General features: G+C 48.2%; 1 protein-coding gene and 1 non-coding gene across 2 annotated transcripts; one reads left to right on the top strand and one right to left on the bottom strand.

The window, feature by feature from the left end:
* Positions 1-5,840: 5,840 nt before the first annotated feature.
* LOC120663123 lies at positions 5,841-5,947 on the top strand. Its single transcript, XR_005670346.1, has one exon. It is a non-coding gene; the product is annotated as a small nucleolar RNA R71 (small nucleolar RNA).
* Positions 5,948-10,296: 4,349 nt separating this feature from the next.
* Positions 10,297-10,812, bottom strand: LOC120662488. Its single transcript, XM_039941626.1, has 2 exons — positions 10,600-10,812; positions 10,297-10,509 (listed from the first exon to the last, which is right to left on the bottom strand). Exons 1-2 carry the CDS (start codon positions 10,810-10,812, stop codon positions 10,297-10,299), a joined length of 426 nt encoding a protein of 141 aa, XP_039797560.1.
* Between the last annotated feature and the right edge of the window lie 6,780 nt (positions 10,813-17,592).

Raw genomic sequence — 17,592 nt, 5'->3', positions numbered from 1 at the left:
AGTATTTTATCGTAGCTGTTTCTGAGCGAGAAAACTGGTTATTGTATATCGACAGTGTGGCCAATCGAGGCCTTGTGCATTCGAGCCCTCGTTTTTTCTACTTCACTTCTGTGTTCTCGTATGCGTCTTAGATAAGTTTCGGCGAGGAAGTTTTGCATTCACAAATGGCTTAGGCGTAGGGAGGTGAGTGGGGATGCCATATCCCAGAGGCGTAGGCAGTCCCACAGCTCGGGCGATCCCATTCCGTAGTCGTTTATGCCTTGCATCTACCTTTCTAAGTATACGAGAAACTTGGATACGGAAATTTTTGGAAAAAATGTTGGCGTTTTTGGGGACGTTCGAGGGTTCCCCCGTAGTAGCCCCCGAGGGAGGCTTTGCATTGCCGAGGGTAATGCCGAGCGTACCTTAGTGTTCGTGCGCGTCCGAGCCCCTGAGGGTTCGGAAAGTTCCCAAAGATAAATAAGTAAAGCATACTCTTTATTGCTTCGGGAAACTTTAAATAAGAGTACAAGCGATGTACAAATAGCTTGGAATTCTAAGGATAGAAGAGACATAGCTGCTGGATGTTCAAGGCATTGGTGAAGACTTCGCCATTCTCGTTAGCTAGCTTGTACGTGCCGAGCTTGAGCACCTCAGGGATGATGTATGGGCCTTCCCATGGCGGTGAGAGCTTGTGGCGCCCCCTGTTGTCTTGTCGAAGCCTCAGCACCAGGTCCCTTTTGTTGAGGTCTCGATGTCGGATCCTCTGTGCTTGATATCTTCGCAGGGATTGCTGATAACGTGCTGAGTGCAGGAGCGCCACATCTTGAGCCTCGTCTATTTGGTCTAACGAATCCTCGCGGACTTGCTTGTTTTGCTGCTCCTAATAAGCCTTGAACCTTGGCGACTCGTACTCCAAGTCTGTGTGGAGGATGGCCTCGGCGCCATAGATGAGGAAGAACGGGGTGAAGCCCGTGGCTCTGCTCGGGGTCGTCCTCAGGCTCCAGATGACCGAGGGTAGCTCGGTAAGCCACCTTCGGCCAAACTTGTTCAACTTGTTGAAGATCCTTGGCTTGAGGCCTTGTAGAATCATGCCATTGGCATGCTCTACTTGGCCATTTGTTTGTGGGTGTGCCACAGCTGACCAATCCACGCGTATGTGGTAGTTGTCGCAGAACGCCAAGAACTTCTTGCCCGTGAACTGAGTGCTGTTGTCGGTGATGATCGAGTTCGGGACCCCGAACCTGAAGATTATTATTGGTGCCTACCAACGTCACCTAGAGATGACGCCCGCAGACGACAATTTGGGACGGCAGTATTTCATGAACCACGAATAGATCCGCAAGAGCACGGAATACCGCTGTAGTATTTTACCCGGGAGTATACCGGGGTGTCATTTATATTTCCGCAGGGAATGCAATGAGTGAGAGAATATATAGATCAGTTGGTGAGCTCTATCTAGATTGGATATTCTCATGCATAAACAGGGGTAAGATAATAACATGGTAGGAGGTAGTGTGACACACACACAAACTACTCTCTTGGATAAAAGAATAAATGTTACTTTAGGCCGGGAGCAAGGTAAAAGTCAGAGCTCGAGTCAGCTGTGCTAGGCTAGCTATATCTACACTTTCTCATTAGTTAGCTCGTCAGAGATTAAACTACCTAACAGGGAGATCGCTATCGAAGTAACAGGAGGAGCCTGTACACCCCGGCGACTTTATGTACCTCCTACCCCCCATACTGAACATGGAGGATTACTAAAAGGCACGGACAGGGCTGTCACCACCTGCCGGCTACCTCTACAAACTGTGGGTATAGTTGACATCCAGCCACTCTTAGCTAATATAGACACCTTGTCTACACTAGTAAGGGATACTCTAGTGTTCCGCGTAGAGCCCCCACCCTCTGGATCGACAAACATCACACTAGAGCAATCATACGAATACTGGAGCAGTTGATAGAGTTCTAAGAACAAAAGACTAACCATCTCCAGCACAGGGCGATCATGCAATGCAAGCGTTGAATAATAACGCAACCATGACAAGAAGCATATACTCAATAACTCAGAATATACTTCAAGCAGATATCGGTAACCATAGTCTAATTCTATTACAAACGACCGAATAATACAAGAGAGAGCTAGAGATGAACCCATACCAGACTCTCGAGCAACTCCGGCGACTCGATGACTCCTAGACTTCTCCAAAACTCCACTAAGCCTAAAGACTATGCAAGGAATGCAAGAGAGGAAGAGGTGTGCATGTGTGTGTGTGTGTGTGTGTGTGTGTGTGTGTTCTATTCTCTACCCCCCTTCTATTTATAGCAGGGAGCCACCAGCTGCAGCACCCCAAACCAATATTGTGAGCCAACAGGGAAGCGCCACGTGCCTTGGTTGAGGCGGTGGGGCCCACGGGCCTGGCCTGCCGACCAGGTAGGTCCGTCGGCCTGCCCGGGCCGCCAACCGCCCCCAACTTCCTGTAGTGGGCTTGTCTTGGTCTCCCCTTGTCCTAAAGTTGAGGCACGGCCTGCCCCAGCTAGGTTTGCTTCAGTTCTTGGGCTTCACTTGGTCCATTTGAGCCTGAATCAGTACTCTGATATTTTTTGTGATTTTGTGTCGGGCCAAAGTGTGCTTGTACCCTGCATATTAGCTTGAAAACACAACTTGCATATTGTAAAAGGTAAAGTGTGATTTAGGAACTTTATTGGATAAGGATGCGTGTAAGAAATGCAAACTCTCATGATTTTCTGATCAAGTTGACGCCTGGAAATGGTCGTTAGTGAGCGTCAACAAGATTCCCCAAGATGTCCTTTGCTCGTCCCAAGCAAAGTAGGACAAATCAGGTTGTTGATCAGAAAATCACTTTGACTCGTACCTTACCTGTCATGTCATAGTCTGAAGAAAAGAGATTCATCTATAAGCTTAAATAAGTTGGTTAGCATACCTTTGCTCAATTACCTTACTCCCTCATGGGGCTTTTTAGTTGTCTCCTTGTCTTGGGCTGTTGAGAGTTAGAATGGTGCATAAAGTAGTACTTACTTGTTCATAGATCCTCAATCCATTTGGAGACACTTTTTTGAAAGATTTTTGAAAACATGGCAAAGCTCCAGGATAACTCTCTCGAGGCACTCATCTTGTATTTCCTTACCAGGGCAGTGTTTGCCTTTGATCTTCCCTACTACTACAAGCCTTTGTGGAGCTCAAGGTAGGATAAGAACAGGGCACACTTGTATTCTATTTATTGTAAAGTCAAAGAGAGGATCCATGGAGAAACAAGTCATGCAATCTCGATCAAAAGGTGCAAGTGTATAAATGGATGGATAGATGGATGAATATGGGTTACTCCTTGAGGTAATGGCTTTTCTCTCTCGAATCATCCATGTCTCTCTCTCTCTCTCTTTTGAGACATGGTTACCCCCTTTTTCTCTCCTTTTTTTTGGTCATGCTTCTTTGGCATGCCATCTTTTCTCTTCTTTTTAGGGCAACCATAATCTGACTTTATTTTATTTCAGGAATGTTCTACGAGAGAGATCACCAAGACATGGAGCATTTATAGATGTGAAGTGGATGGTGGTGCTAATTCCCAGTGTAGGAATATAACAAATGGATGGGACGTGTACGTGCTTATGATTGAGAAAGCATGAAGAGCATCTTACTAGGGTCACCCAATTTGACAAAACTCAATAGAACATCAAGCAGCATATGTATAAGGGTTTTTCATGGAATATGACATATGGCTCTGGTAGGACATTGCATATCGCTGGGAAACTTGCCTTTTATTTTTTTAATTTTTTTTAAAACAACTCCAGACTTCAAGCATCACTAGAACAAGCTTGCATAACCTTATTTACCATATCTAAACCCACAACAACTTAGACATCACTAGAACAAGCTTGCATAACCTTATTTACCATATCTAAACCCACAACAACTTAGACTCGGATCAAGCATATGCAACCCACGGAACTTTCAAGTTTATTGGCAACATATTTGTATAACCAACGAATATAAACTCAAGAGAACTCTTATTTTCAAACTAGGCACAACAGACATGATAGAGCAAAGCAAAACTCATCCTTTCAACTTATCAAAAGGGAGTTAAAACATTCTTACCGCGCATCATGGAAAAGGGAAATAAAGCAGTAAATTTTTATTTTGTTTTTGGAAGTTTTTATCAATTTTTATTGAAAGCAAATAAAGGGATACAGTTGACTTAGGGGAGGGAACCTCCCCAAGCTAGCTCTTAGTTTAGGGTCAAAAAGCAGGACCTTTCTCCATACTTGATCAGATTGAGGTCGTTTCGTCCGTACATGGAGTAGTAGTAGCGGTCGATGATGTCTTGTTCTTCTTGCCCCACACCTTCTTGGTCTTCTTTGGTGGCATAGGTGGCATAGGAACAGGATCCTCGGATGTTGGATAGACGATTTCCAGATCATCCCATACTGTATTGGTGATGAAATCAGGGATCTTCTGATCATCTTCCACTGGCTTTGTTGGTGGAGTATGAATTTCCCAATCCTCCCAAGCTGGCTTGGAAGAGGGGTGATAGTCTTAATCATCCCAACCGGGCTCTGCCCATAGCTCTTGTTTCTCACTATCCTCATGAATCAGGAATACCTCTTTCTTGTTTTGGAATTTAAATTTCATGGTCCTTCCCCTGATATAGAGGCTGATTCTTCCTCTTCCCACATCAATTCTGGCATTTGCATCCTTGAGAAATGGTCGCCCAAGTATGAGCGGAATTTCAAGATCTCCTTCCATATCAAGGACTACGAAGTCAACCAAAATGTAGGTATTCTTGACTTTTACCATTAACCTTTCCACAACTCCTTCTGGATATCTTATCGTGGAATCTGCCAGCTGAACACACATAGTGGTAGGGGAAAATGATGGATAGCCTAGCTTCTCGAAAGTCACCTTGGGCATGATGTTAACGCTGGCTCCAAGGTCACAAAGGGCATGATCAAATTCATAATCAAAGATTGAGCAATTGATCACTGGGGTTCCGGGAACTTCTCTTATTGTGGCTGCCAACTCGCCCCACGCACCTCTTCTTGGGCGTGTGAGCTTCTCTGCATAGCTGAGGGATGTCCTGCTAAGGGACTCTTTCCACATAGCATTGATGACATTCACGCTTTTTAGAGTTGATTCGGGTTGCCCCGGAATCTTGCCTAGTTCAGCAGCAGGTGTAGCAGCAGCTAGTTGAGCCAATTGAGTTTCTAGCGCCTTATTGAAACTCAGCTGGTTCTTCATAGCAGTGGAGAATCCGTCCATCTTGGCATGGATGGCCTCCATAGATTTGTCCATAGCGGCCAACTTCTTCTGAAGGGACTCACTGATCTTCGCTTGGCCGTAGACAAGATCTCTCAAGGTAGGCTGGTTAGGACCGAAAGAATTTGAATTCCCATTACCTCCTTGGTAATATGGGCGTGGTTGACTCCACCCCTGACCTCCTTGTGGACGAAACCCATTGCCATTGAGGAATAGAGCTTCTTCTTGGGTTTCTAGGCAATTGTCGCCCGAATGTCCAACATTCCCGTAGACCTCGCACGTCATGCGAGTTTCCAAGGCTTGAAGTGTTTGCATCTGAGCCTTATCTTGGGAATAATCCTCAAATTTCTTGAGGAGGAGATCAATCTTCATAGCGAGCATGTCGGCCTCCTTGACGGAGTGCATACCTCACTGGCGCGGTTGGAGGCGATCATCACTCCAACCTTGGTTGGAAACCATCTTCTCGATCAATGATGCGGCTCTTTCAATGTTCAGCGAGAAGAAAGCTCCACCCGCAGCGGCATCCACATGATCACGGGATGACTGTGTCAACCTGTTGTAGAAGTTCTGTAGAATGAGCCAATTATCCATTCCATGGTGCGGACACGCCAGAATATACTCCTGGAGCCTCTCCCAAGCTTCCGAAATTGACTCATTTGATGCCTGCTGGAAGTTCGAAATCCGACCACGAAGAGCATTGGTTTTGCTCGTCGGGAAGAACTTCGAGAGGAACGCCTTGGCACATTTGTCCCAAGTATCCACAATAACCTTGTTAGCATAAAACCATTTCTTTGCTCTCCCCAAGAGAGAAAACGGATACAGACGGAGCCGGATTGCATCTTGCGATACACCCTTGATAACAAAAGTACTGCAGAGCTCCAGGAACTGCTGGAGATGAGCGCTGGCATCCTCATTGGCCCTGCCACAGAATGGGCTGGCCTGCACCATCGTAATGAGACCCGTCTTGATCTCGAAATTTTCTCCTCCGATGTTAACCTCGGGTCCAGTAGGGACCTGGCTAGCAGACGGAGCAGAGTAATCACGGAGTGTCTTCTGCGCCATAGCTCTAGGAGCTGACGACGATGCGATGATTGGATCAACTGCCGAGAGTGATTTCCGAGGTGATACGAGACGAGCTCGCGTCCTCCTCAAAAGTGACTCTGGATCGGAATGAAAGTTTTGCGGCAAGTCGAAACCGGTCATACACTACCCTGTTTTCATATCAACGAAGACAAGAAAATAAAGCCAAGTTAACCTGTTTAGCAAGCGAATACCAATTTCGATTTTGTTCACAACTCTGTCTATATATTTCACTCCGTGCCTTCCCCGGCAACGGCGCCAAAAATGCTTGTTGGTGCCTACCAACGTCACCTAGAGATGACACCCGCAGATGCCAATTTGGGACGGCAGTATTTCATGAACCACGAATAGATCCGCAAGCGCACGGAATACCGCTGTAGCATTTTACCCGGGAGTATACCGGGGTGTCATTTATATTTCCGCAGGGAAGGCGATGAGTGAGAGAATATATAGATCAGTTGGTGAGCTCTATCTAGATTGGATATTCTCATGCATAAACAGGGGTAAGATAATAACATGGTAGGAGGTAGTGTGACACACACACAAACTACTCTCTTGGATAAAAGAATAAATGTTACTTTAGGCCGGGAGCAAGGTAAAAGTCAGAGCTCGAGTCAGCTGTGCTAGGCTAGCTATATCTACACTTTCTCATTAGTTAGCTCGTCAGAGATTAAACTACATAACAGGGAGATCGCTATCGAAGTAACAGGAGGAGCCCGTACACCCCGGCGACTTTATGTACCTCCTACCCCCATACTGAACATGGAGGATTACTAAAAGGCATGGCCAGGGCTGTCACCACCTGCCGGCTACCTCTACAAACTGTGGGTATAGTTGACATCCAGCCACTCTTAGCTAATATAGACACCTTGTCTACACTAGTAAGGGATACTCTAGTGTTCCGCGTAGAGCCCCCACCCTCTGGATCGACAGACATCACACTAGAGCAATCATACGAATACTGGAGCAGTTGATAGAGTTCTAAGAACAAAAGACTAACCATCTCAGCACAGGGTGATCATGCAATGCAAGCATTGAATAATAACGCAACCATGACAAGAAGCATATACTCAATAACTCAAAATATACTTCAAGCAGATATCGGTAACCATAGTCTAATTCTATTACAAATGACCGAATAATATAAGAGAGAGCTAGAGATGAACCCATACCAGACTCTCGAGCAACTCCGGTGACTCGATGACTCCTAGACTTCTCCTAAACTCCACTAAGTCTAAAGACTATGCAAGGAATGCAAGAGAGGAAGAGGTGTGTGTGTGTGTGTGTGTGTTCTATTCTCTACCCCCCTTCTATTTATAGCAGGGATCCACCAGCCGCAGCACCCCAAACCGACATTGTGAGCCAACAGGGAAGCGCCACGTGCCTTGGTTGAGGCGGTGGGGCCCACGGGCCTGGCCGGCCTGCCCAGGCCGCCAACTACCCCCAACTTCCTGTATTGGGCTTGTCTTGGTCTCCCCTTGTCCTAAAGTTGAGGCACCCCTGCCCCCAGGTAGGTTTGCTTCAGTTCTTGGGCTTCACTTGGTCCATTTGAGCCTGAATTGATACTCTGATATTTTTTGTGATTTTGTGTCGGGCCAAAGTGTACTTGTACCCTGCATATTAGCTTGAAAACACAACTTGCATATTATAAAAGGTAAAGTGTGATTTAGGAACTTTATTGGATAAGGATGCGTGTAAGAAATGCAAACTCTTATGATTTTCTAATCATGTTGACGCCTGGAAATGGTCGTTAGTGAGCGTCAACAATTATGTCGGTGAAGAATAGCACAGCCTGCTCGAATCTGATCTTGCCGATGGATCGAACCTCAATCCACTTAGAGAACTTGTCGATCGCTACCAACAAGTGGGTGAAGCCCTCGGGCGCCTTCTGCAGCGGGCCGATGAGGTCCAGTCCCCACACGGCGAACGGGCACATGATGGGGATGGTCTGCAGAGCATGTGCCAGAAGGTGCATCTTCTGGGCGTAGACTGGCAACCCTCGCAGGTCCCCACAACGTCGGTGGCACCGGTGACCGCGGTGGGCCAGTAAAAGCACTGCTGAAATGTGTTGCCCACGAGGGTGCACGGTGCGGCGTGGTGACCGCAGATGCCGGCGTGGATGTCTCGGATCAGCTCCTTGCCCTCGGGGATAGGGATGCACCGTTGCATAACGCCCGAGGGACTGCGCTTGTATAGTTCGTCGTCGATCAAGAAGAAGGGCTTGGCTCACCTAGTAATGCGCCGCGCCTAAGCGCGGTCTGAGGGTAATGCGCCTAAGCGCCTAATGCGCTAGCCTCCTTCATCACCTGGTCGATGACGAGTTGGGATTCTCCCCGGACGTCGAGATGTTTGATGCCAAGTTCGATGGCGATGCGGAGGCCACTGAGGAGGGCCTCGTATTCCGTCATGTTGTTAGATGCCGGGAAGTGCAAGCGCACCACGTATCGCATGTGCTTTTCGAGGGGTGAGACAAATAGCAGACCCGCGCCCGCACCAGTCTTCATCACTGACCCGTCGAAATACATGAGCCAGCATTCGGCCTGAATCTAAGGCGGGGGCAGCTGAGTGTCGATCCATTCGGCAATGAAGTCTGCCAAGATCTGGGATTGGACTGCCTTGCGAGGGGCGTAGGTGAGAGTCTCTCCCATCAGCTCCACTGACCACTTGGTAATCCTACCTGTGACCTCCCGGTTGTGGACTATCTCCCTAAGGGGGAAAGACGAGACCACGGTGACGGGATTAGCCTCAAAGTAGTGGCACAGCTTGCGCCGTGCCAAGATTACTGCGTAGATCAGCTTCTGGATCTATGGATACCATGTCTTGGTTTCGGACAGCACTTCACTAACGAAGTACACCGGCCTTTGGACGGGCAAAGCGTGCCCCTCCTCTTGTCGTTCCACAACGATGGCTGCGCTGACGACCTGAGTCGTTGCTGCCACGTATAGGTAGAGGGGTTCGCCGTCCACTGGTGGTGTTAGGATCGGAGCGCTTGTAAGTGACGCCTTGAGTTTGTCGAGGGCTTCCTGGGCCTCGGGGGTCCACGAAAAGCGTTCGTATTTCCTTAGGAGCCGATACAGAGGCAAGCCTTTCTCGCCGAGGCGTGAGATGAATCGGCTGAGGGCCGCTAGGCAGCCCATGACCTTCTGCACCCCATTTAGGTCTCGGATCGGTCCCATCCGAGTGATGGCCGAGACTTTCTCAGGGTTGGAATCGATGCCCCGCTGGGAGACAATGAAGCCTAAGAGCATGCCCCAAGGGACTCCGAACACACACTTCTCGGGGTTGAGTTTCACCCCCTTAGCCCTGAGGCAATCAAACGCGATCCTGAGATCGGCTACGAGGTCGTCCGCCTTCCTGGATTTCACAACGATGTCATCGACATATGCCTCTATAGTCCGACCGATATGGTCTTTAAACACGGGGAGCATACATCGCTGGTATGTAGCTCCGGCGTTTCTAAGGCCAAAGGGCATCGTGACGTAGCAGTACATGATGAAAGGGTTAATAAAAAAAGTAGCGAGCTAGTCGGACTCTTTCATTTTGATTTGATGATAACCGGAGTATGCATCAAGAAAGGACACAAGTTCGCATCCTGTAGTTGAATCAACAATTTGATCAATTCATGGCAAAGGAAAGGGAACTTTAGGACATGCTTTATTTAAACTAGTATAGTCTACACACATCCTCCATTTCCCACTCTTTTTCTTAACTAGGACAGGATTAGCTAGCCACTCGGGATGGAATACCTCCTTGATGAATCCGGCCTCCAGAAGCTTGTGCACCTCCTCGCCGATTGCCCATCGCTTGAGCTCGTCGAAGCACCGCAGGCGTTGCTTGACCGGCTTGGAGTTCGGCATGATATCAAGGGAGTGCCCGGCGACCTCCCTCGGGATGCCAGGCATGTCCGAGGGGCTCCACGCGAAGATGTTAGTGTTAGCACGGAGAAAGTCGATGAGCACCACTTCTTATTTGCTGTCGAGGGTAGCGCTGATCTTCAGCGTCTTGCCGTTCGTGATCTTTGGGTCAAGGGGGACATCCTTGGTACCCTCGGCGGACTCGAAGTTGCCCGCTTGCCGCTGCTTAGAGTTCATGGCCTCCTCAGCCATTCCTTGCAGCTGCGCGGCGAGGGCTTCATCGAGCACCAGAGCCTCGGCGTGCTCGATGCACTCGATGTCGCACTCGTAGGCATGCTCAAACGAGGAGCCGACGGTGATGACACCTTTCGGGCCCGGCATCTTCATCTTGAGGTAGGTGTAGTTGGGGATCACCATGAACTTGGCGCAACAGGGACGCCCAAGGATGGCGTGGTAGGCTCCTCGGAACCCCACCGCCTCGAAGGTGAGCACTTCCTTGCGAAAGTTGGCCGCCGTGCTGAAGCAGGCGGGCAGGTCGATCTGGCCGATGGGTTGGATTCGCTTCCCCGGTGCAACGCCGTGGAACGGCGACTTGCTGGAGCGGAGCTTGTCCAGTCCGATCCCCATGAGCTCCAAGGTGTGGGCGTACATGATGTTGAGGCTGCTGCCTCCGTCCATAAGCACCTTGGAGAAGCGGGTGTTGCCGATGATGGGATCCACAACGAGTGGATACTGTCCCGGGTTCGGGACGTAGTGGGGGTGGTCCTCGCGGCCGAAGGAGATGGTGTCCTCCGACCAGTCGAGGTAGGATGGCATGGCCTTGGTGGCGGAATAGACTTCTCGGCGCTCGCGCTTGCGCTGCCGAGAGGTCATGTTCGCCGTCGGCCCTCCGAAGATGAAGAAGGCGTTCTCCACCGAGGGGAACTCGCCGTCTCCACCCATGTCGCCAGCATCCTTCTTCTTGTCCTCGTCGCAATGCGCAACGCAGTTGTCGTAATTGCAGAGCATCTCACACTGCTCAAGGGTGTGGTTGACCGAGCCCTTGTGGTAAGGGCACGGCTTCTTGAGCATGTCGTCGAACAGGCCGCCACCGCCTCGAGGGGGGCCTCGAGGGCCCTTGCGGTCTGGGGAAGCGACGAAGGCCTCATCGAGTCCTCCGCTTGCCCCTGTCCGCGCTGGTTCAGTGGGACCGGCTTCTTTCCTTTCTTCCCCCGCTTTTGTTTCTTGGCGGGGGCCTTGGTCTTGCTGTTGCTGCCCACTGCGGGCGCATCCTCCTTGCGCTTGTTCGGCTTGTTGTCAAAAATGGCACCAACTGCCTCCTCGCCGGCGGCATAGTTGGTGGCGGCATCAAACAACTTGTTGATGTTGGTGGGACGGCTACGTGCAAGCTCGTGCACGAGGTTCCTGCACATCGTTCCTTCGAGGAAGGCGTTGATGACCTTGTCGTTGGTGACGCTGGGGAGCTCGGTGCATTGCTTGGAGAAGCATCGCACATAGTCATGTAGGGATTTGTTAGGCTTCTGCTGACACCCTCGGAGATCCCAGGAGTTTCCGGGGTGCACATAGGTGCCTTGAAAGTTGTCCACGAAGATCTTGACTAGGTCGGCCCAGTCGTGGATCTGATCCACGGGCAGATGCTCGAGCCACGTTTGTGTGGCGTCGGCAAGGTGAAGACGGAGGTTGCGGATGATCACGGCGTCATCTATCGCGCCGCCCAGCTAGCATGCCAGGCGGTAGTCAGTTAGCCAGACCGCGGGATCGGTCTCGCCCGAGTACTTGACGAGGGTGGTGGGCTGTCAAAAGTGTGGGGGGAAGGGAGCGGTGCGAATCTCCCGACTGAACACGCGGGTGCTCGGAGGCTCCCCTGTCATGCTCGGGATCGAAGCGGCCACCCCGTCGAGGGGTGTACTTCCTCCCGTTGATGATGTTGCGGACGTTGCCGTCGTCGGCGCGCCCGCGCACATCGTAAAGGTGCTCCTTCGCAGGAGGCTTCTTGATGCGGTCATGCACAGAGGATGCTCTCGCGTCGTCCACCGCGGCTGCTTTGCCCTTTTCTCCCGGCGGGCACAGTGCTTCGGTTCGGGAGCCTCGACTTCGTCGCGACCGGCAACGGTTTCGACATGGAGCTTCTCCTGCCCGAGGCCAACCCCAACACTCCGACTCCACCGACCCAGCGCAACAGGCGCTTGGGCCAACGCGCACGGCAAGCGTGCATGGAGCGGCGCAGGGCGGCACGACTCAGCTCCCCCACGTGGGTTGAGGCTGACGTCGCAGCTAGCGGCATCGCCACTGAAAGGCCCTTGTTTGGTTTTGGTAATTGAGTGACAACTTAGGTGGACTAATAAGTGTTTATGTCGAGATACACAGGAGATTAGTCCACACAAAGACACTAGTATGAGCGACATGTGCCATGGAGGAGAAATGGCTAAGGGTTGATGCTATGCTCATATAGTGTGATGGAGGAACTCATTGCATATGAGACATGACATGGAGTTATGTGACCAAAGTGGAGAAGATCAAGACAAGGCTTGTCTTGATGGACCGGTTGCAATGGAGAAGGACAAGTCAAGGCTTTGAAGCGAGGGACCGCGAGGCGGTGAAGCTTGGGCAAGATTTGGCGCCGATAGACCGAGGCAACGGTGAAGAGTGATCAAGGTCAAGATCGATGGACCAAAGAGGTCATGTGATGATATGGAGTGGATCATATCGTTCAAGGAAGATCAAGCCAAGTGTTGACTCATTATAATGATCAAAAGGCTTGATGGAGTTTGGTGCTTGTGTGGCATCAACATTTGGGAAGATGAAATGGAATGCGTAAGGCAAAGGTATGACTTGTAGGGCATTTCATTTTACCGGTCAAAGGTTGTGTAGATAAGTGCTTGACCGGATTTAGGATAGATGGTCGTACTATCAAGAGGGGCAAACTTGTTTGCATATCGGTCATCTAGTGCCACTTGAGCGATCTAACATTGCGATGTTGCTAGGATCGAGTGGCGTGGTGAGATCAAGTGAAAATCCTTTGAAAATGTTTGTGAAATGCTAACACACATGCACATGGTGTTGTTCACGTGGTGTTGTTGGCACATTTGCAAAGGAGAAAGAGTTGGAATTAATGTTTATCAACTTAAGGAAGCAAGAAAGGCTTTTCGGTGTTCTTCGGAGATTAGGTTGGATCTTGGAGTGAAATACTGCTTTGATCCATTGTGTTTTGGATCAAATATTCAGTTGGGTTGTGTAGCCCTCTGAATAAGCTTTCCATAGAGTCCAATATCACCAAATTTGGACATAGGAGCTAAGAGTTATGGCCGTTTTACCGAGATACATTTCTGCTGGAAATAAACCTGCGGACGGTCCGCTCCTGGGGGGCGGACGGTCCGCCATTATCTCGGATGAGCTCAAACAGAACCATTTTTGGCTCTGTTGGTGGTCCAAAATAAACTACAGACCGTCCGGTCCATGGGGGCGGACGGTCCGCCTTTAAAAGCTGAAACGGGTGCAGAAACTTGGTAGTTTTGTCTTGGGTGTCCAAATTGTACTGCGGACTGTCTGGCCCTTGGAGGCGGACGGTCCGCCTCCTACTGAAAATTCTGGGACAGAAACACTGAGGTTTCTGTGTGTGCGCACTTTTTGAACGGCGAACGGTCCGCCCCTGGGGAGCGGACAGTCCGCCGGTCACTTCCAGATTTAGTCAGAGACGTTTGCAAATCGGTTGGTTCGAAGTTTTGAACCGTGGACAGTCCGCCCCAGGGGTGCGGACATTCCGCCCGGGGCTCTAACAGTCGACTCTGACACATAATCATTGCAGTTCTAGCCGTTGGTTTTGAATGGCGGACGGTCCGGTCTTTGTGAGGCGGACAGTCCGCGAAAACTCTATTTTCACGGGTTTTGAGTGTAATGGCTAGTTTCGGGCCTCCCTCTATAAATAGAGGGTGTGGCCAGCCATTTGAGGTTGCTGAGCACCTTGGGGACTTGGTGTCCATGTGTGAGAGTGCTTGAGAGCCCTCTACTCACTCTAACTTGATAGTAATCATCCGATCGAGTGAGAGAGCGATTCTAGTGCGATTGCTTTGAGAGATTGCATCGAGTGGCACTAGGTGATCGTGTTGCAAGCCGGTGTGCTTGTTACTCTTGTAGGTTGCCACCTCCTAGACGGCTTGGTGGCAAGAAGCTCTGTTGAAGCCCGCAAGAAGATTGTGCGGTGCTCCATAGAAGAGATTGTGAGGGGTATTGTGCTCACCCCGCGGGAGCCGCGAAGAGCAACTCCAGTTGAGCGAGACGTGAAGAGCAACAAGTGGTTCGGCCGGATCATGTGCTAGAGCTCGGTGTGAGCACTCCACGTGGGAGAGTGTGACTTGAGAGTCACCACTAGCAAGAGGATCAGCGGCAACCTTGGAGCTTGTCTCAACGGGGATTAGCTTGGTGGCAACCAAGTGAACCTCGGGAGAAAAATCACCGTGTTAATTTTGTCTACTCTTCTCGGTGGTTTGCATTCTCCAAATCACAAGCCTTATGTTTACATTCATATATATCTTGTGCTTGTGTAGTTGCTCTCTAGTGATTAGTTAGCTTGTGTAGCTTGCTAATCATCTTCTTGCTTGTGTAGCTAGAAGTAGAGATCCTAGTGTAACTAGTTAGCTTGTGTAGTTTAATTAGTTGCTCTTGCTTAGATTGTGTAGCTAAGCAAGTTGAGCTCTTGGGTTTGGATTGTGTATCCTTGTCCTTGAGCATCTAGTGAGCTTAGGTTTGGCTTTGTGCTTTTGCTCATTAGAATTGTGTAGGAGCTCCCCTTGTTTGTGAAGTACTAGTGCTTAGACTTGTGTGGCTTGGCATTAGAATTATTAGGAGAGCTCTTGTTAGCTTGGCACTCTATTTGTTTTGTGTAGGATCTTTTTGGAGGTGCCTTAGAATCATAGTTAGAGGGGTGAAGTCTTGGCTAAGCGAATAGTTTCAATTCCGCATAAGTTTCGGTTAGCCGGCGCAATTAGTTTTAGAAAGGACTAGTCACCCCCCCTCTAGTCCGCCATCTCGATCATACAAGTGGTATCAGAGCCGAAGTCTCTCATTTGTGGTCCTTACCGGCCCGAGAGGATGGCGACTTATGGGCTAGATGTTGAGTGTCCACATATTTTTGATGGCACACATTTTGCACGGTGGAAAATTAGATGATATGCAATTTTAAATTTATTTGCCCTCAAATGTGGTGGATGGTGGATGTAGGTTTTTCTCATGTGTTAGATGAAGGGAATCTAACTCCAACACAAGAGAAATGCCTAGATCTAGACATCCAAGCTACTAACATCTTGTTTAGATCTTTGTATAATTGCATTCTTGGTGAGATCATGGACAAGGAAACCGCCCATGAGATTTGGAGTTATCTAAATGAGAAATATGGGGCGGCCTCCGATGATCATGATGATTATAAGACCAAGGAGGAAGTGCATGAGGATGATGAGCACATCCATGACATGGTGGTTGTGGAAGATTGCTCCACCTCATGGTCAAGTGATGATGATGATGATAATCAATCTACAACAAGTTCATTTGACATGATTGATGATGATGATTCAAGTGTTGCAAATTATGATTCTACTCCAAGCACACTTGATGATCAAGTTGGCTCATGCACGGATGATATTGCTACGTCAAGCTCATCTTCATCGCCACATTGCTTCATGTCACAAGGTGACACAAAGGTATCAAATTGCAATGTGATTGATCTTAATTCATATGATGAGCTCTTGAGTAGACATGCTAGCATGACCAAATTATTTGAGAAAGTATTAGCCAAAACAACTAAATTGGAAAAAGAAAATTCCTTTCTCAAAGACACATATGAACAACAAAAGCATCTACTTTATGTCATGAGTTGTTCACATGAGGAGCTAAAATTGACTCATGAGGAGCTTAGTGTTGCTCATGAGAATTTGGTACTAGACTATGCTTTACTCACTAACAAATTTTCTAGTAAAGGAATTAAAACTAGTGAGAGCTCATCACATGGGTCAAAGGATCAATTGCAAAATATTGCTAACCCTTGTGATGTAGGCAAGAAGCATGTATCCAACTCATGTAATAATCTATTATCTATGCCATGTTCTTCACAATTAGATGCTTGTACTACTTCTATATCCTGTGAGACTAAACTCTTGAAGGAGAACAATGAACTTAAAAATGAAGTGAAGTATTTGAGCAACAAGATAGAGAGGTGGACAAAATCAAAAGTCACCCTTGAAAGCATAATCAAAAATCAAAGAAGCTTCGGTGACATGAGTGGCATTGGTTCCAACAAGAGCAAAGCCAAAGGCTAGAAATGGGGCAAGAATAAATATAATAGGAAGATGAAGAAGCAAGAAGAAATAAAGCTATCTCATTTCATGTGCTTTCAATGCCATGAGATGGGACACTTTGCAAATGGTTGCCCCAACAAAGAAAAGCTCAAATTGAAGAATTAAGAAGAGAAGCTTAAACATGTCAAATGCTTCAAGTGCCGCACTTGGGGTCACCTCACCTCAATGTGCCCAACCAAGCAATTGGTGAAGCAACAAGAACCTCAACCAAAGCCACAAGTTGAGCAAGAGAAGGTACCCCAACCTCAAGTCAAGATCAACCATGATGATCAAGTTGATGACTTGAAGATGATGAAAAAGAGAACAAGAAGGGGTGGTAAGGCAAGAGCAAGGCATCCAACTCACATTCAAGATGCCAAGATGTTGAGCAAGAACAAGATCCAAGAGAAGAATCCACATGCTCACATCAAGTTCTATAGTTGTGCAATATTGGGTCACCTAGCTTCGGGTTGCCCAAACAAGCTAGAGAAGAAGGTTCAAGCAAACAATGAGAAGCAAGGCAATGAGAAGCATCAAATGAGTAAGGAAGAAAAGGCTCAACAAAAGAGAAGATGCTACTTATGCCGGTAAAGGGGACACATGTCTTATTCATGTCCCTTAGGTAACAATTCTAAGTCTATTTCAATTAATGCAAATATTATGCTTAGAAAGGATGGTAATGGTACCTCATTTGTTACTATTGCAAAACATCCCGCTATTCATACTAAGACATTGCCAAAGTATGTTGCTTCTAACTTGAGAGGACCCAACCTAGTTTGGGTACCATCAAAACGTGGATGAATGTGTGTAGGTACAAAAGGCATTGGAAGCTTGATTCAAATTAAATTATTATTTTTTATCTTATGATTGAATCAAGGAATTGAAGTTTTCTTTGCATATATACAACCCAATGCCAAGTCAAAACAATGAAGTCCAAGTGCTACAATATACAAGTATCTTATTCTTGTTGTGAGAAATTCATTGGAAATATTTGATGGCTTGCAAACTTATTTGTGTTAAACCTTGCTTTTGGATGAAAAAATCATTTTGCAAATTGAAAAATGAGCTAAATGTCATTTAC

Source organism: Panicum virgatum, chromosome 2N, assembly GCF_016808335.1.
Source record: "Panicum virgatum strain AP13 chromosome 2N, P.virgatum_v5, whole genome shotgun sequence".
Classification (NCBI taxonomy): Eukaryota; Viridiplantae; Streptophyta; class Magnoliopsida; order Poales; family Poaceae; genus Panicum; species Panicum virgatum.
The sequence above is the reverse complement of the archived record's forward strand: the minus strand, read 5'-3'. Positions and strand labels throughout refer to the sequence as shown.